The sequence below is a fragment of the Bos javanicus genome, chromosome 12, assembly GCF_032452875.1.
Source record: "Bos javanicus breed banteng chromosome 12, ARS-OSU_banteng_1.0, whole genome shotgun sequence".
In the NCBI taxonomy this organism is placed as follows: domain Eukaryota; kingdom Metazoa; phylum Chordata; class Mammalia; order Artiodactyla; family Bovidae; genus Bos; species Bos javanicus.
In genome coordinates this window covers 29,336,072-29,352,375 of record NC_083879.1, presented here as the reverse complement: position 1 = coordinate 29,352,375, position 16,304 = coordinate 29,336,072, and the positions used below count along the sequence as shown (strand labels likewise).

General features: G+C 43.7%; 1 protein-coding gene across 1 annotated transcript in view; it reads left to right on the top strand.

Annotated features, from left to right (window-relative positions):
* Nucleotides 1-10,937: 10,937 nt before the first annotated feature.
* The window catches only part of RXFP2 (relaxin family peptide receptor 2), a gene marked incomplete at its 5' end in the record, with an annotated part of 95,401 nt that continues 90,034 nt past the window's right edge, over nt 10,938-16,304 (top strand). Inside the window, one exon of the mRNA XM_061434421.1 lies at nt 10,938-11,094. Within this exon, the coding sequence (XP_061290405.1) occupies nt 10,938-11,094 (157 nt within the window). The remainder of the gene's footprint in view (nt 11,095-16,304) is intronic.

The following is a 16,304-nucleotide window of genomic DNA, read 5'->3' as shown; positions in this document are numbered from 1 at the left end:
ATCTTGATTTCTTTGTTCAAATGTCTGCCATTGCCAGTCAGGGTGCATTATGCATATTGTAACATAATTAACACTGAGGGTTTTTCAGAAAGTAAAAACGGTTTCTTTTTCCTCTTTTTAACTCTATACTTGTAACCCTTCCCACACCATGCCACAATAGCCAAACAGAAGAGGAAAAGCACAGGAAGCCAGCTGAACATTCGATCTCTCTGATGTTGGTGTCCAGATCGTGTGGTCATTTCCAATGCTCCAGATGATTAACCCCTTGTCATGTGACACCCACACCTTCGGACTTGACCTCTCCCAGCTCCTCTTTGTCGTCATCTCTGGACCCCTCCCTATTCTCTCTCATCCTCTGATGATTTTACCAACTGTCCTCCTCCTTGCTCCTGTCATCATTCTTAACAACTTCAACATCCACATAGACAACTGATTTCAACATTTTAGTCTCTCAAATCCTTGGGTTCTTTGCTTCCAATGATGTGTTTACTTCTTCCCATCTCAGCATCTCTTCTGGAGTCTTTAAAACGTTCTCCCCTTGACAATCACATCTTTTCCTTCCAGCTCTCCTACCCTGAGTATCCACTCCAGAAATTCTCAGACCTACCCAAGCACCGACTTGATCTTTCTATCAGCTTCCCCTTGGGTTTGTGTCCCTTCTTATTTAGTGTAGATTCCATAGATCATAATTAGAAACATAACCCCCTCACTCTTCTCTTCCTAACTTCACTAGCCTTGCAAAGCCAAAACCCTATGTAAGCCCCACTATGCATCTGCTTCCCACCTGCATCCAAGCAGCTCAACAAATGCTCCATCAAATACACAAGCAAGCAGACTCATATCTCCTTAAGTTTATACTGACAACTCAAATGAATATATTTTCTACTATGTGTGCTTGTTCATTCTCCAAAAAAATAATTTCCTGTATTCTCCTTTCTGTTCATTTCTACTCATTACACACGCGCACACACACACAACTCACACACACATAAAAAAAGTATTTCCTTCTTGCTGCAATCTTTGCAATTACCAGCGACCTGGCTTCACACCCTACTAGAAGAAATACACAATCCATTAGGCACAGTACTGATTCACTTTACCTGGATGAATCTAGATTAAGAACTTTGCTCTTAGGTACAGTGATGGATCAAGATAGAGAACTTGTTTAATAAAAGCAGAATTACACTTTTTTTGTTTACCTGAGGCTTGTGAATTGAGAACATTATATCTTCAGTAAAAGCAGAATACTTGAGTGTCTTTTAAATCTTCATTAAAATATACTTTTAAATTATTGCTACAAGAGAATATAAACACAAGGACATCACCAGATGGTTAATACCAAAATCAGATTGATTATATTCTTTGCAGCTGAAGATGGAGAAGTTCTATACAGTCAGCAAAAACAAGACCAGGAGCTGACTGTGGCACAGACCATGAACTCCTTACTGCCAAATTCAGACTTAAACTGAAGAAAGTAGGGAAAACCACTACACCATGCAGGTATGACCTAAATCAAATCCCTTAAAATTATACAGTGGAAGTGACAAATAGATTCCAGGGATTAGATCTGTTAGACAGAATGCCTGAAGAACTATGGACTGAGGTTCCTGACACTGTACAGGAGGCAGGGATCAAGACCATCCCCAAGAAAAAGAAAAGCAAAAAGGCAAAATGGTTGTCTGAGGATGGCTTACAAATAGCTGTGAATAGAAGAGAAGCGAAAGGCAAGGAGAAAAGGAAAGATATACCCATTTGAATGCAGAGTTCCAAGAATAGCAAGGAGAGATTCGAAAGCCTTCCTCAATGATCAATGCAAAGAAATAGAGGAAAACAATAGAATGGGAAAGACTAGAGATCTCTTCAAGAAAATCAGAGATACCAAGGGAACATTTCATGCAAAGATGGGCTCGATAAAGGACAGAAATGGTATGGACCTAACAGAAGCAGAAGATATTAAGAAGAGGTGGCAAGAATACACAGAAGAATGATAGCAAAAAAATCTTCATGACCAAGATAACAATGATGGTGTGATCACTCACCTAGAGCCAGACATCCTGGAATGTGAAGTCAAGTGGGCCTTAGAAAGCATCACTATGAACAAAGCTAGTGGAGGTGATGTAATTCTTGTTAAGGTATTTCAAACCCTAAAAGATGATGCTGTGAAAGTGCTACACTGAATATGCCAGCAAATTTGGAAAACTCAGCAGTGGCCACAGGCCTGGGAAAGGTCAGTTTTCATTCCAATCCCAAAGAAAGGCAATGACAAAGAATGCTCAAACTACCGCCCAATTGCACCCATCTCACATGCTAGCAAAGTAATGCTGAAAATTCTCCAAGCTAGGCTTCAACAGTATGTGAACCATGAACTTCCAAATGTTCAAGCTGGAATTAGAAAAGGCAGAGGAACGAGAAATCAAATTGCCAACATCTGCTGGATCATCAAAAAAGCAAGAAAGTTCCAGAAAAACATCTACTTCTGCTTTACTGACTATGCCAAAGCCATTGCCTGTGTGGACCACAACAAACTGTGGAAAATTCTTCAAGAGATGGGAATATCAGACCATCTGCCTGACTCTTGAGAAATCTGTATGCAGGTCAGGAAGCAACAGTTAGAACGGGACATGGAACAACAGACTGGTTCCAAATAGGAAAAGGAGTACGTCAAGGCCGTATATTGTCACCCTGCTTATCTAACTTATGTGCAGGGTACATCATGAGAAGCGCTGGGCTGGATGAAACACAAGCTGGAATCAAGATTGCTGGGAGAAATATCAATCACCTCAGATATGCAGATGACACCACCCTTATGGCAGAAGGCGAAGAAGAACTAAAGAGCCTCTTAATGAAAGTGAAAGAGGAGAGTGAAAAAGTTGGCTTAAAACTCAACATTCAGAAAACTAAGACGATGGCATCTGATCCCATCACTTCATGGCAAATAGATGGGGAAACAGTGGAAACAGTGACAGACTTTATTTTCGGGGGCTCCATCCAAAATCACTGCAGATGGTGACTGCAGCCATGAAATTAAAAAGACGCTTGCTCCTTGGAAGAAAAGTTATGATCAACTTGATGTAAAGTGAAGTGGCTCAGTCATGTTCAACTCTTTGTGAGCCCATGGACTGTAGGATACCAGTATCCTCCATCCAGGGCATTTTCCCAGCAAGAGTACTCTAGTGTGTTGTCATTTCCTTCTCCAGGGGATCTTCCCAACCCAGGGATCAAACCCAGGTCTCCTACATGGCATGCAGACACTTTACTGTCTAAGCCACCAGGGAAGCCCCCTAGACAGCATATTAAAAAGCAGAGACATTACTTTGCCAACAAAGGTCTGTCTAGTCAAAGCTATGGTTTTTCCAGTGGTCATGTATGGATGTGAGAGTTGGACTATAAAGAAAGCTGAGCACCAAAGAATTGATGCTTTTGAACTGTGGTGTTGGAGAAGACTCTTGAGAGTCCCGTGGACAGCAAGGAGATACACCCAGTCCATCCTAAAGGAAATCAGTCCTGAATGTTCATTGGAAAGACTGATGCTGAAGCTGAAACTCCAATACTTTGGCCACCTGATGCAAAGAACTGACTCATTTGAAAAGACCCTGATGCTGGGCAAGATTGAAGGCGGGAGGAGTAGGGGACGACAGAGGATGAGATGGTTGGATGGCATCACTGACTCAATGGACATGAGTTTGAGTAAAGTCTGGGAGTTGGCAATGAACAGGGAGGCCTAGTGTGCTGCAGTCCATGGGGTCGCAAAGAGTCAGACACAACTGAGTGACTGAACTGAACTGAACTGTGCTCCTATGTGATTGAATAAAAAGAAATCCAGCATTATCTGAAAGATCAGTGGCAACTAAAGATGACCTTTATGTCCTTTAAAGTTTGTTCTTGGATCGATCTCCTTGATATTTTATGGATGAAAGTACATAGATGCTAATAAGTTGGAGAATAAAACTAATATGCTAGATGAAAAAATGTTGAAAAGATTTAATTTACCAAAACAATGGGCTGAGACAAATAAGATACAATTTAATAAGGATAAATATAAAATCCTTCATTTACCTTTAAAAACAAATCTGTGATATAAAGCAAGATGGACAGCACTGCATTAACAGAAACAAATCCACAGACTAGGGGATCCCCAGGTGGCTCAGCAGGGGACACAGTTTCAATTTCTGGGTTGGGGAGAGCCCCTGGAGGAGGAAATGGCAACCCACTCCAGTATTCTTGCCTGAAGAATCCCATGGACAGAGGAGCCTGGCAGGCTGCAGTCCATAGAGGCTGCAGGGTCAGACACGACTGAGCATGCACATGCATGCACACATGCAATTGCACAGAGTAGTCTTTCATTAACAAAGATATACATTAATCACACAAAAATTTATGTTCATCACAAAGAAAACAATAGACCAACTATCCTAGGCACAGACTAGACCTCAGCTGAAAAACTAGATTTAATTCTGGGGACTTAATTTCAAGAGAAAGTTATAATGTCTACAGTACACCAAATTAAGGGGAGATGGGATAATGAAGAATGAAGAGAAGTGAAAGTCGCTGCCGGGGTCCAGCCCCAGTGGATCCAGGGAATTCGAAGGGGAGATGGCTTCGGCGATCAGGAAACAACAGCTTATTTAAATGTTAATTAAAGATATAAAGAGTGGCCGGGAGGACCAACCTCACATCCAAGGAGCCGTGGCTGCGCGGGCGCAGGAGGGCCTAAAGGAGCTATCCCACATTGAAGGTCAGGAAGGGTGGCGGTGAGGAGATACCCCTCGTCCAAGGTAAGGAGCAATGGCTGCGCTTTGCTGGAGCAGCTGTGAAGAGATATCCCACGCCCAAGGTAAGAGAAACCCGAGTAAGATGGTAGCTGTTGCAAGAGGGCATCAGAGGGCAAACACACTGAAACCATACTCACAGAAAACTAGTCAATCTAATCACACTAGGATGACAGCCTTGTCTAACTCAATGAAACTAAGCCATGCCTGTTGGGCAACCCAAGACGGCCAGGTCGTGGTTGGAGAGATTTGACAGAATGTCGTCCACTGGAGAAGGGAATGGCAAACCACTTCAGTATTCTTGCCTTGAGAACCCCATGAACAGTATGAAAAGGCAAAATGATAGGATACTGAAAGAGAAACTCCCCAGGTCAGTAGGTACCCAATATGCTACTGGAGATCAGTGGAGAAATAACTCCAGAAAGAATGAAGGGATGGAGCCAAAGCAAAAAGAATACCCAGCTGTGGATGTGACTGGTGATAGAAGCAAGGTCCGATGTTGTAAAGAGCAATATTGCATAGGAACCTGGAATGTCAGGTCCATGAATCAAGGCAAATTGGAAGTGGTCAAACAAGAGATGGCAAGAGTGAATGTCAACATTCTAGGAATCAGCGAACTGAAATGGACTGGAATGGGTGAATTTAACTCAGATGACCATTATATCTACTACTGCGGGCAGGAATCCCTCAGAAGAAATGCAGTGGCCATCATGGTCAACAAAAGAGTCCGAAATGCAGTACCTGGATGCAATCTCAAAAACAACAGAATGATCTCTGTTCGTTTCCAAGGCAAACCATTCAATATCACAGTAATCCAAGTCTGTGCCCCAACCAGTAATGCTGAAGAAGCTGAAGTTGAACAGTTCTATGAAGACCTACAAGACCTTTTAGAATTAACACCCAAAAAAGATGTCCTTTCCATTATAGGGGACTGGAATGCAAAAGTAGGAAGTCAAGAAACACCTGGAGTAACAGGCAAATTTGGCTTTGAAATACAGAATGAAGCAGGGCAAAGACTAATAAGAGTTTTGCCAAGAAAATTCACTGGTCATAACAAACACCCTCTTCCAACAACACAAGAGAAGACTCTACACATGGACATCACCAGATGGTCAACACCGAAATCAGATTGATTATATTCTTTGCAGCCAAAGATGGAGAAGCTCTATACAGTCAGCAAAAACAAGACCAGGAGCTGACTGTGGCTCAGATCATGAACTCCTTATTGCCAAATTCAGACTTAAATTGAAGAAAGTAGGGAAAACCACTAGACCATTCAGGTATGACCTAAATAAAATCCCTAATGATTATACAGTAGAAGTGAGAAATAGATTTAAGGGCCTAGATCTGATAGATAGAGTGCCTGAACTATGGAATGAGGTTTGTGACATTATACAGGAGACAGGGATCAAGACCGTCCTCATGGAAAAGAAATGCAAAAAAGCAAAATGGCTGTCTGGGGAGGCCTTACAAATAGCTGTGAAAAGAAGAGAAGTGAAAAGCAAAGGAGCAAAGGAAAGATATAAGCATCTGAATGCAGAGTTCCAAAGAATAGCAAGAAGAGACAAGAAAGCCTTCTTCAGCAATCAATGCAAAGAAATAGAGGAAAACAACAGAATGGGAAAGACTAGGGATCTCTTCAAGAAAATCAGAGATACCAAAGGAACATTTCATGCAAAGATGAGCTCGATAAAGGACAGAAATGGTATGGACCTAACAGAAGCAGAAGATATAAAGAAGAGATGGCAAGAATACACAGAAGAACTGTACAAAAAAGATCTTCATGACCCAGATAATCACGATGGTGTGATCACTGACCTAGAGCCAGACATCCTGGAATGTGAAGTCAAGTGGGCCTTAGAAAGCATCACTACGAACAAAGCTAGTGGAGGTGATGGAATTCCAGTTCAGCTATTCCAAATCCTGAAAGATGATGCTATGAAATTGCTGCACTCAATATGCCAGCAAATTTGGAAAACTCAGCAGTGACCACAGGACTGGAAAAGGTCAGTTTTCATTCCAATCCCAAAGAAAGGTAATGCCAAAGAATGCTCAAACTACCACACAATTGCACTCATCTCACATGCTAGTAAAGTAATGCTCAAAATTCTCCAAGCCAGGCTTCAGCAATATGTGAACCGTGAACTTCCTGATGTTCAAGCTGGTTTTAGAAAAGGCAGAGGAACCAGAGATCAAATTGCCAACATCCGCTGGATCATGGAAAAAGCAAGAGAGTTCCAGAAAACCATCTATTTCTGCTTTATTGACTATGCGAAAGCCTTTAACTGTGCGGATCACAATAAACTGTGGAAAATTCTTCAAGAGATGGGAATACCAGACTACCTGATCTGCCTCTTGAGAAATCTGTATGCAGGTCAGGAAGCAACAGTTAGAATGGGACATGGAACAACAGACTGGTTCCAAATAGGAAAAGGAGTTCATCAAGGCTGTATATTGTCACTCTGTTTATTTAACTTATAAGCAGAGTACATCATGAGAAACGCTGGACTAGAAGAAACACAAACTGGAATCAAGATTGCCGGGAGAAATCTCAATAACCTCAGATATGCAAATGACACCACCCTTATGGCAGAAAGTGAAAAGGAACTCAAAAGCCTCTTGATGAAAGTGAAAATGGAGAGTGCAAAAGTTGACTTAAAGCTCAATATTCAGAAAATGAAGATCATGGCATCCGGTCCCACCACTTCATGGGAAATAGATGGGGAAACAGTGGAAACAGTGTCAGACTTTATTTTTTGGGGCTCCAAAATCACTACAGATGGTGACTGCAGACATGAAATTAAAAGATGCTTACTCCTTGGAAGGAAAGTTATGACCAACCTAGAAAGCATATTCAAAAGCAGAGATATTACTTTGCCAACAAAGGTTCGTCTAGTCAAGGCTATGGTTTTTCCAGTGGTCATGTATGGGTGTGAGAGTTGGACTGTGAAGAAAGCTGAGTGCCGAAGAATTGATGCTTTTGAACTGTGGTGCTGGAGAAGACTCTTTTGAGTCCCTTGGACTGCAAGGAGATTCAACCAGTCCATTCTGAAGGAGATCAGCCCTGGGATTTCTTTGGAAGGAATGATGCTAAAGCTGAAACTCCAGTACTTTGGCCACCTCATGCAAAGAGTTGATTCATTGGAAAAGACTCTGATGCTGGGAGGGATTGGGGGCAGGAGGAGAAGGGGACGACAGAGGATGAGATGGCTGGATAGCATCACTGACTCGATGGATGTGAGTCTGAGTGAACTCTGGGAGTTGGTGATGGACCGGAAGGCCTGGCGTGCTGCGATTCATGGGGTTACAAAGAGTCGGACACGACTGAGCGACTGATCTGATCTGATCTGATCAGTGAGGAAATTCAGTGGAGAAAAGAGGATGAAATAAGGATAGCTCAGTGAGGAAATTCAGTGGAGAAAAGAGGCTGAATAATTCAGCCAGAAGGTGAGAGAAAGAACAACATGGGGAGACCAAGTTTCGGTGAACGAGGCCCGCACTTTATTTTCCAATGTAGTTTTTATACCTTAAATTATGCATAGAGGATAATGGGGGAAGGGGTAGAGTCATGCAGTAAGCCAGGCTTTCTTCCTGCAAACTTATCATATGCAAAAGTTCAGGTGATTTGCATCATCTTCTGGCCTGGAGGCCTGTTAACATTTTAAGACCCTTTCTTCAGAAAACTTATTTTTCTCTAAAGGTGATTAGTCAGGCGCCACCCTCTAAAAGCATTAGATAAAGTTGCATTCCTATAGGGCAAAGGTGTGGTGGGCTATAACAAGAAAAAGAATGAACTCAAGGGTCCAAGGTTACAAACATTAAAGCTACTACTTACACCAATTATACTAATCAATACACTGCCAGGGACACAGCAGGTAAGGGATATGGAAACTTAGCAGCAAACATTGGCCCAAAAAGTGAAAAACCCTTCACCAATACAATTTCTAATCAATCTTTTAACTGCTCAAAGGAATCTGTATTTAGACAGTTTAGAACATCTCATGTCTCTCACAGATGGGAGGCTCTGTGCAATCACATGTGGCCGGAAAATCCTATTCAGGCAGGCTAGAGGACTTCCAAAGGAGTTTGTAGGTTGAAACACTGTCACACCCAGGAATTATTAACTGGAGCTGTAAGTTAACTCTTTTTTCAGAGAAAGGTAGTGGGGGACAGCCCCCCATAAAGTCAGAGGTGTAGGTGAGAGCACAAAGCAGAAAGTAGGCAGACTCTGGTTTTGGGGGTAGATGCTCGAGAATTTCCAGGGGGACTCCTGAGGCTCGATCCCGCCTTTTCGTATGCCGAGCCTCCTTCCTCATGACCTTTGTCATGGGCGGAGTTCCTCACGCTGGCTCAAGTCACTCAATCAGACTATACAGTCCATGGGCTTCTCTAGGCCAGAATATTGGGGTGGGTAGCCTTTCCTTTCCCCAGGGGATTGTCCCAACCTAGGGATCGAACCCAGGTCTCTCACATTGCAGGCAGATTCTTCACCAGCTGAGCCACAAGGGAAGACCAAGAGTACTGGAGTGGGTGGCCTATCCCTTCTCCACCGGATCTTCCTGACCCAGGAATTGAACTGGGGTCTCCTGCATTGCAGGGAGATTCTTTACCAACTGAGCCATCAGAGAAGCCCATGGAGAACTTCATGAAACACCTCTCTGAGAGCTATATGGGTGGATCCTGTACTGACTGAAGGGCAAATCCAATGCTGTCTGGCATAGGGGAGTCTGAAGTCCTTCATAAGCAAGCTCATATCGAAGCTTCGTCAGTGATGCACCTTTTAAACTTTAGTGAGTTCCTCTCATCTCCAAACCTCAGTTAACTTCATTTACCAAAAAAATAAAAATTACAAGATAATCTTATTAACAACTGCCTCACTAAAATGTATGAAAACCAAATGAGATAATCCATTTAAAGCAATTTGCCCATTCCTGTGAGCATGCTAAGTTGCTTCAGTTGTGTCTGACTCTCAGCGACCCCAAGGACCATAGCCCACCAGGCTCCTGTGTCCATAGAATTCTCCAGGTAAGAATACTGGAGTGGGTTTCCATGCCCTCCTTCAGAGAATCTTTCACACCCAGGAATGGAACCTGCATCTCTTTATGTCTCCTGCCCTGGCAGGCAGGTTCTTTACCACTAGCACCACCTGGGAAGCCCTGGCCCATTCCTAGTAATAAATGTTAAATAAACATTTGTTCTTGGGCAAGGGAAGAGCTGGCAGAACTGGTAGAACAATAGAGTTCAAAGTTGGTGCTTTCAAAGTTCAGTTACTTTTTATGTTCAGAAAATATTGCTCTATTTTATCAGTTAATTTGGGAGGGTTTTGTTGTTGTCGGTTTTTCTTTTGTATGTCTTTATTGAATTTGTTAAAATACTGCTTCTGTTGTTTATGCTCTGATTTTTTGGCCACTACGCACGGGGGGATCTTGGTTCCCTGACCAGGGATTGAACCCCCTGCATTGGAAGAAGAAGCCCTAACCACAGGACTGCGGGGGAAGGCCTTATTCTTTTTCTCTAATGCAGAAGATCTGATCCTAGTTAGGGGGAAAAGTTGAAAAGAACAGTGTGTTGCTGAGCCAGAGAGCAGAGGGAGAGAAGCATCTGAAAGCATCAGGTGTACAGTACCCAGAACCACGAAGCGGTGACAAACACATGGGGCGTGGGGGACATCGTCAGGCACTGCTTGGTTTCTGTCCCCCAGGGCCTCTTCTGGAAACTTCTGCTTCCATCTGGAGGACATGGTTTTGTCTTTATGAGGGTGGGGTGTCCTTACCTGCCGCACGACAGGGACTGCATTGTGAGCTTGGGGACAGAATGTGACATCTGGGGGAGAAACTCAAAGTGGCCCTTTGACTTGAGCCCCGGCCGAGCCAAGAGCTTTCCGTATGACCGCTGCAGGACACGCCTCAGTAACTTACCAGTGCAACAAATACGGAGCTTCTGTCATCAACCCTCTGGAGCTGGGCCACAACCAGGGGCCTTCTGCCCTGTGCCTGCTCTCACCAATGGAATGAGACTAAGTTCGGTTCCAAAGGCAAGGAAAGCGTTCTCCTCAGATCAAAGAGTGAAGACGCTCGAGCTTCCGCTCCAGAGAAGGTGTTCTCGCCACCCGCCACTGGCAGTTGCTTAGTTGATGGCGACCTCTACCGCCCGCAGGGGCGGGGTAGTTTTGCAGAGGCGCGCAGGCGCAGCTGTACCGCTCAAGCTCCTGTCAGGAGGCGGCGCAGCGCCGCCTCCGCCATCTTGGATGGAGTTAAGTGCGCAGTGTCTGTACAGGAGCCCGAAGCTGAGGCCGCCGTGCAGCTGTTTGGCACCAGGAACGCAGGTCAGAAGGGCCTGGGCGTGAGACCTCTACTCGCGGCACCCTGTGAGGCAGTGAAACTAGGCTCAGCATAACGGAAAAGGAAAAAATGGTTAAACTTTATTTTGTTGTTGTTGTTCAGCCAGTACGTTGTGTCTGACTTTTTGCGACCCCATGAACTACAGCACTCAAGGTTCCCAGGCTCCTTTCACTGCCTCCTCTGAAGGGCTTCTGGGCACCTTTCCACTCTCCCTTGTGTCTTCAGCTTCCCACTGTCTGTTTCAAAAGTGCCTTTCCTGCCTTCTTCCGCCTCCGGCCCACATCACTCACACCATTCTGTCCTTCAGAATCAAGCTTCTCCAGAGAGAAGTCAGCCTGCTTTGGTCCTCACGGTGCAGTAGATGCAGTAGCATGGACTGTGTAGTGTTTTTCAGGTGGATGGTGATATACATTTATCACTGTGTTTCATGCTTGAAAAAGATGAATTGTGAAGTGGACTACTGGGTTCATGAGTTACCTAAAATGCTTTTTTTTTTAATATTTAAATATTTATTTATTTGGCTGTGCCTGGTCATAGATATGGCAGGTGGGATTTTTTTTTCAAGTTGTGCCATTTCCACATGTGGGATTTAGTTCCCTGGCCAGTGATAGAACTTGGGCCCCCATATGTTTCAAGCACACTGTCTTAGCCACTGGACCACCAGGGGAGTCCTCCTGATGTGCTTTTGAAAGTATCAAATAAGCCAAAGGAAACAGAGTGGTCCCATGAGTTGCTGTTGTTTTGTTACCTGGTCTTTTCTTATCCCCTGGAATGTGGCCCTCTCCCCACCACGCCACTGAAACTGCTCTACCAATGTGACCAGTGCCCTTTGGGGTCTGTGCTTGCTTCGCTGGAATTCTCTGCTGTGTTTGATGGAATTAAGGCTCCAGGACTCTTGGCACCCTTTCTTATTTTCTGGACAAACTCTCTCCTTCCTAGTTGGCCTCTTCATCTTTTCCCCCAGAATCTCTTTTTTCCTACTTAACCACCTGTCACCGACCTTATGTGCAACCACTGAAGAAGCTCATCTGCTTGCCTGTGAAGAGGTGCAGTGGTGGGAAAGGGTGAGCAGCAGGGCTTAGAAAGGGAACTGGCTGGAGCAGGGCTGGAAATTCTCCTTCCCAAGGCTGCCGTTCCCTCTGTGAGGACAGGAAAGTGAAAGCAGTGAGTACAGCTGACCCCCCTAACTAGGGGTTACAGGCACCAACCCTCTGGTCAGTGGAACATTCAAGTGTAACTTTACAGTCAGTCCTCTATGTCCATGGTTCTGCATCCATGGATTCCCCCAGCCCCTGTATGTAGTACTCTAGTACTACATGTACAGTACATGTAGTACTCTAGTACATATTTATTGGGGGGAGGGGAAATAGTGTATATATGGGCCCTTGCAGTTCACATCTATGTTGTTCAAGGGTCAACTGTATATAAAATGTGTGGTATATGTTGCTTTTTGATAACTGAATAGAGTCTGAGACTTCCAGATCTCAAAAAATGTAGGCAGGAAGGCATAGAAGGCATAGAAGGGGAAGAGACTTTACAAGTATAAACATGTGGACATGGCTTGAGAGGAGGCCTCAGCCTTTTCTGCACCATGACAAAACAACCATGTCTTAGTTTATTAAAAAGTCAACTGAGTGCCTGCAAGAGACGCCCTGACTCTTCTCTCCAGATAAACGACCCAGTGTAGAATGGAAGCAGGAGATTGTCTCTTGCCTTCCTCCTGCTCCTACCTTAAGCTCAGAACAAACAATCAGTTTTCAATTTTTCTTTCCTGCCCAACCCCTCCAATCTCCAGATTGAAATCAGTGGGAGAAGGTGCATGCATCAGGTCATTTCACAGGGAGAGAAGCAGGCAGGAGAGAACACGGCGGGAAATGCTTCTTTTAAATCAAAATGCCGGTCTAGTCTCTAGCTTTCCTACCTGAGGCCTCTACTCCTGTCTTGTGAGGTCTGAAAAGGACTGAGGACTGAGAGGCAGGGTAAAAGGATAAAGGAATCTATGTTTGCATGGTTCCAGAAGTCCATCCTGAGGGTCCACTCAATCAGTGGCCTGTCTCCAGGGCCTGCTCCTCTCCCTTCACCAGGTAATTCCCACCCTCTCCAGAGGCCACCCCAGGCTGTGCTGTGTTGCTCTGCCAGAGTGTGGACTTAGGCACACTTGAGGACTCAACTAATGCTTGATGGCAATTAATGGAAGACTTGCAAAACAGCAAGTGGAATTTGAAGTAGAAATAAGATGAATGTCTTGGCCCGTTTGGACAGTTATAACAGAACACCACAAACTGAGTGACTTCAAATTTCTCACAGTTCTGGAGTCTGGGAATCCTAGATCAGGGTATCTGGTTAGAGCCCACTGCCTGGTTTGCAGACGGCTGTCAGAGACACACAAACATTCATTCTGTAGCTATGACTCTTTTTCTCAGTGTCTGCATGTTCCAGACCCTCCAAATGGGTCCTTGTAGTTACATCTTTTCTCTGACCCTGGCATGATGCTAAATCTTGCCCCTTACATGGGCAGTGGGCATCTCCTTGACAAATGTCCCTCCTGCATAGTGTCTAGCTTCTGACATATGGAAATGGACAAAGACTTCCTGATAGATACAAGAGTTGGATAAATGGAGAGATTCGCTGTGTTCTCGGGTGGGAATACTGAATCGTTTAAAGATAATGACCCTATTATTTTAAAGGGTTAACACAATTACAATTTTAAAATTCCAACAGATTTTTGGAACTTTATAAATTGATTTGATTGCCAATTATTGAAAAAATAGACAGGCAAAAATTGCTTGAAAAAGATGAATTATGAAACGAACTACTGAGTTTCAAAATCCCTTTTAGAGAAAGCTAGTGATGATGAGGATGACAAACTATCATTTGTTGAGAGCTTGTGATGTGCTGGGCATTATGCTAACCACTTTGTGCAAATTATTTTTTTTCTGTTCTAACTGTAGTGCTGTGAAATAGGCACTGTTATTACCCATATTTTACGGATGAAGTGACAGAATGAAAGTGGTTGTTCAAGATCAATAACTTGTTCAAGATCAAACAGCTAATCCGGGTCTGCCTGATTCCTAGGCTTATCGCTTCACTCCTCTTCACCGACATGGAACCCACATGCTGCTGATTGAAGAGCAGGCAGATGGAGCAGTAGAATAGAACAGAGTGCTCAGGGTAATTTTCTTAAAAATTATGAAATAAGACACAAGGAAAACATGTATGAAAGTAACCAGGCAAAAATTTAAGCCTATATTGTTACAAACACATACACATAGTATACATACAAGTGAAGGCTTAAAAAACCAAAATGGCAGCAGATATAACAAAGAGTTGGAAAGGGGTCAAAGTTAGAATTGCAGTCCATAGCTGGAAAAGAAAAGCAAGTGCAAGCAGAAGGGAGTCAAGGGTGAAAGAAAGTCCAGAAACACTTGGAATCAATTTCTAACTCAGTATCAGCTGCCCTTTTGACCCATGTGGCTGAATGCATCGAAGATAAACCAGAAGATATGTGAGAAGTCATATTAAAACAGTAGCCACTCGTTCTTACCCACTAAACTATCTCCCCTTCTAGGGTTCCACAGCCCCAACCCAGAACAGAGGAGCAACCCCCAAAGGATTGCCATCCTCATGTGTGAATGTGCTCAGTCCCTCAGTCATGTCCAACTCTTTGTGACCATATGGATTATAGCTCGCCAGACTCTTCTGTCCATGGGATTTCCCAGGCAAAAATTCTGGAGTGGGTTGCCATTTCCTTCTCCAAGGGATCTTCCCAACCCAGGGAGAGAACTGGTGTCCCCTGCATTTGGAAAAATTATCCTTTAACTTTGTCACATTATTATTATATATAATATATTTATATTATTATTGTCACTTATCCTTTAACAAATTATTGTTATTCGCCCTTTGACAGACTATGGTATATTTATCCAGTGATTTTCCTTTATTCAACTTACGGAGAAGTTGTGTGTTTGTTCAGCGTCAGGATCTGAAGAGGTTTTGTTTTGTTTTTGAGACTGAAGTGTTGTTCTACATGGTGAGGCCTGAGCCCCGGCATGGCTTGGGGATGGAGCAGTCTCTTGGTCTGGTGTGCAGGCTCTTAGTCCAGGAGGACAGGTCTGACTTGACCCAGCCACCCTCTGGAGGGTAATGACGTGGGCTCCAATGGTTGGCTTTTGCTGCTGTCCAGGGTGTGGCTAGGGCAGCCTGACCACTGTCAGCACAGCCCCACTATCAGCACCTCTTAAGCGGGTATCACCTCTGCACCCCACGTGCTGATTGATGGCCGGCCTTCTTTCTTCTGATGTCTGAGATTTCCCAGGGCTCTTTGGGTATCCTGTGTACCCATTTCCTGGGTGAGATCTCTCCACTGCTTGTGTTGATGTGGGGGCAGTTTGCTTGCATTACAGCTATACAGTCTAAAAACGACTAAGTATTTTCCACTTGTTCACAGTGACGTCCCTAATTTTTCAGGGCTGATAGAGGAGTTCCTCTTTAAAAAATAATAATTCTTTACCACTTTCAGTGGGATTGGGGAAAAAACAAGGCAAATCAGTGAATCAAATAATTGTCAATCTCATTGTTTCTAAGGTTTAACTTGTGTAAATAGCAATGATATCACCTTCGTATGTGTATGATTTTTTTTTTTTTTGGCTGCTGTTCCCTGTGTGGCTAATACTGTGTGACCACGATCAGCAGGAGCCCACTGTTGACCGATGTTAGTGAATATAGGAGTAAAATTGGAGCAAAATCTCCCTAGTCCCATAGTGGAATTACTGGTCCATGTATATTGTCATATTTATGTCTCTTAATACGTAATTGCTAAATTGCTTTTTCTAAAAGGTCAGTTCCTTTTCCAGTGGCTTCAGTGACAGATGAAGATGTGAAATGTCAAGACTAGTTTATCGTGAACATTTTTCCTCCCTAATTTGGTAGCTAAAATAGTACCCACTGCTTATTTTAATTTGTGCTTCTTTTATTCTTTTGAGGAAGAGTCTGTTACCTTCACATTAGCTGCAAGGATGCTAGCAAGCTCCCCTGCTTGCTGGTTTCACCTGTTCCATTTTATTAAATAGCTTCAGTTCTCTTGGGTGATGGAAACCTGGTGTCCACTGTGACAGATCTGAAGATCTGATATTTTTCCTCCAGTCGATTCTTATTCATATTTTTCAAGTCAATGGAAACCTGTGTTTCTCCCATT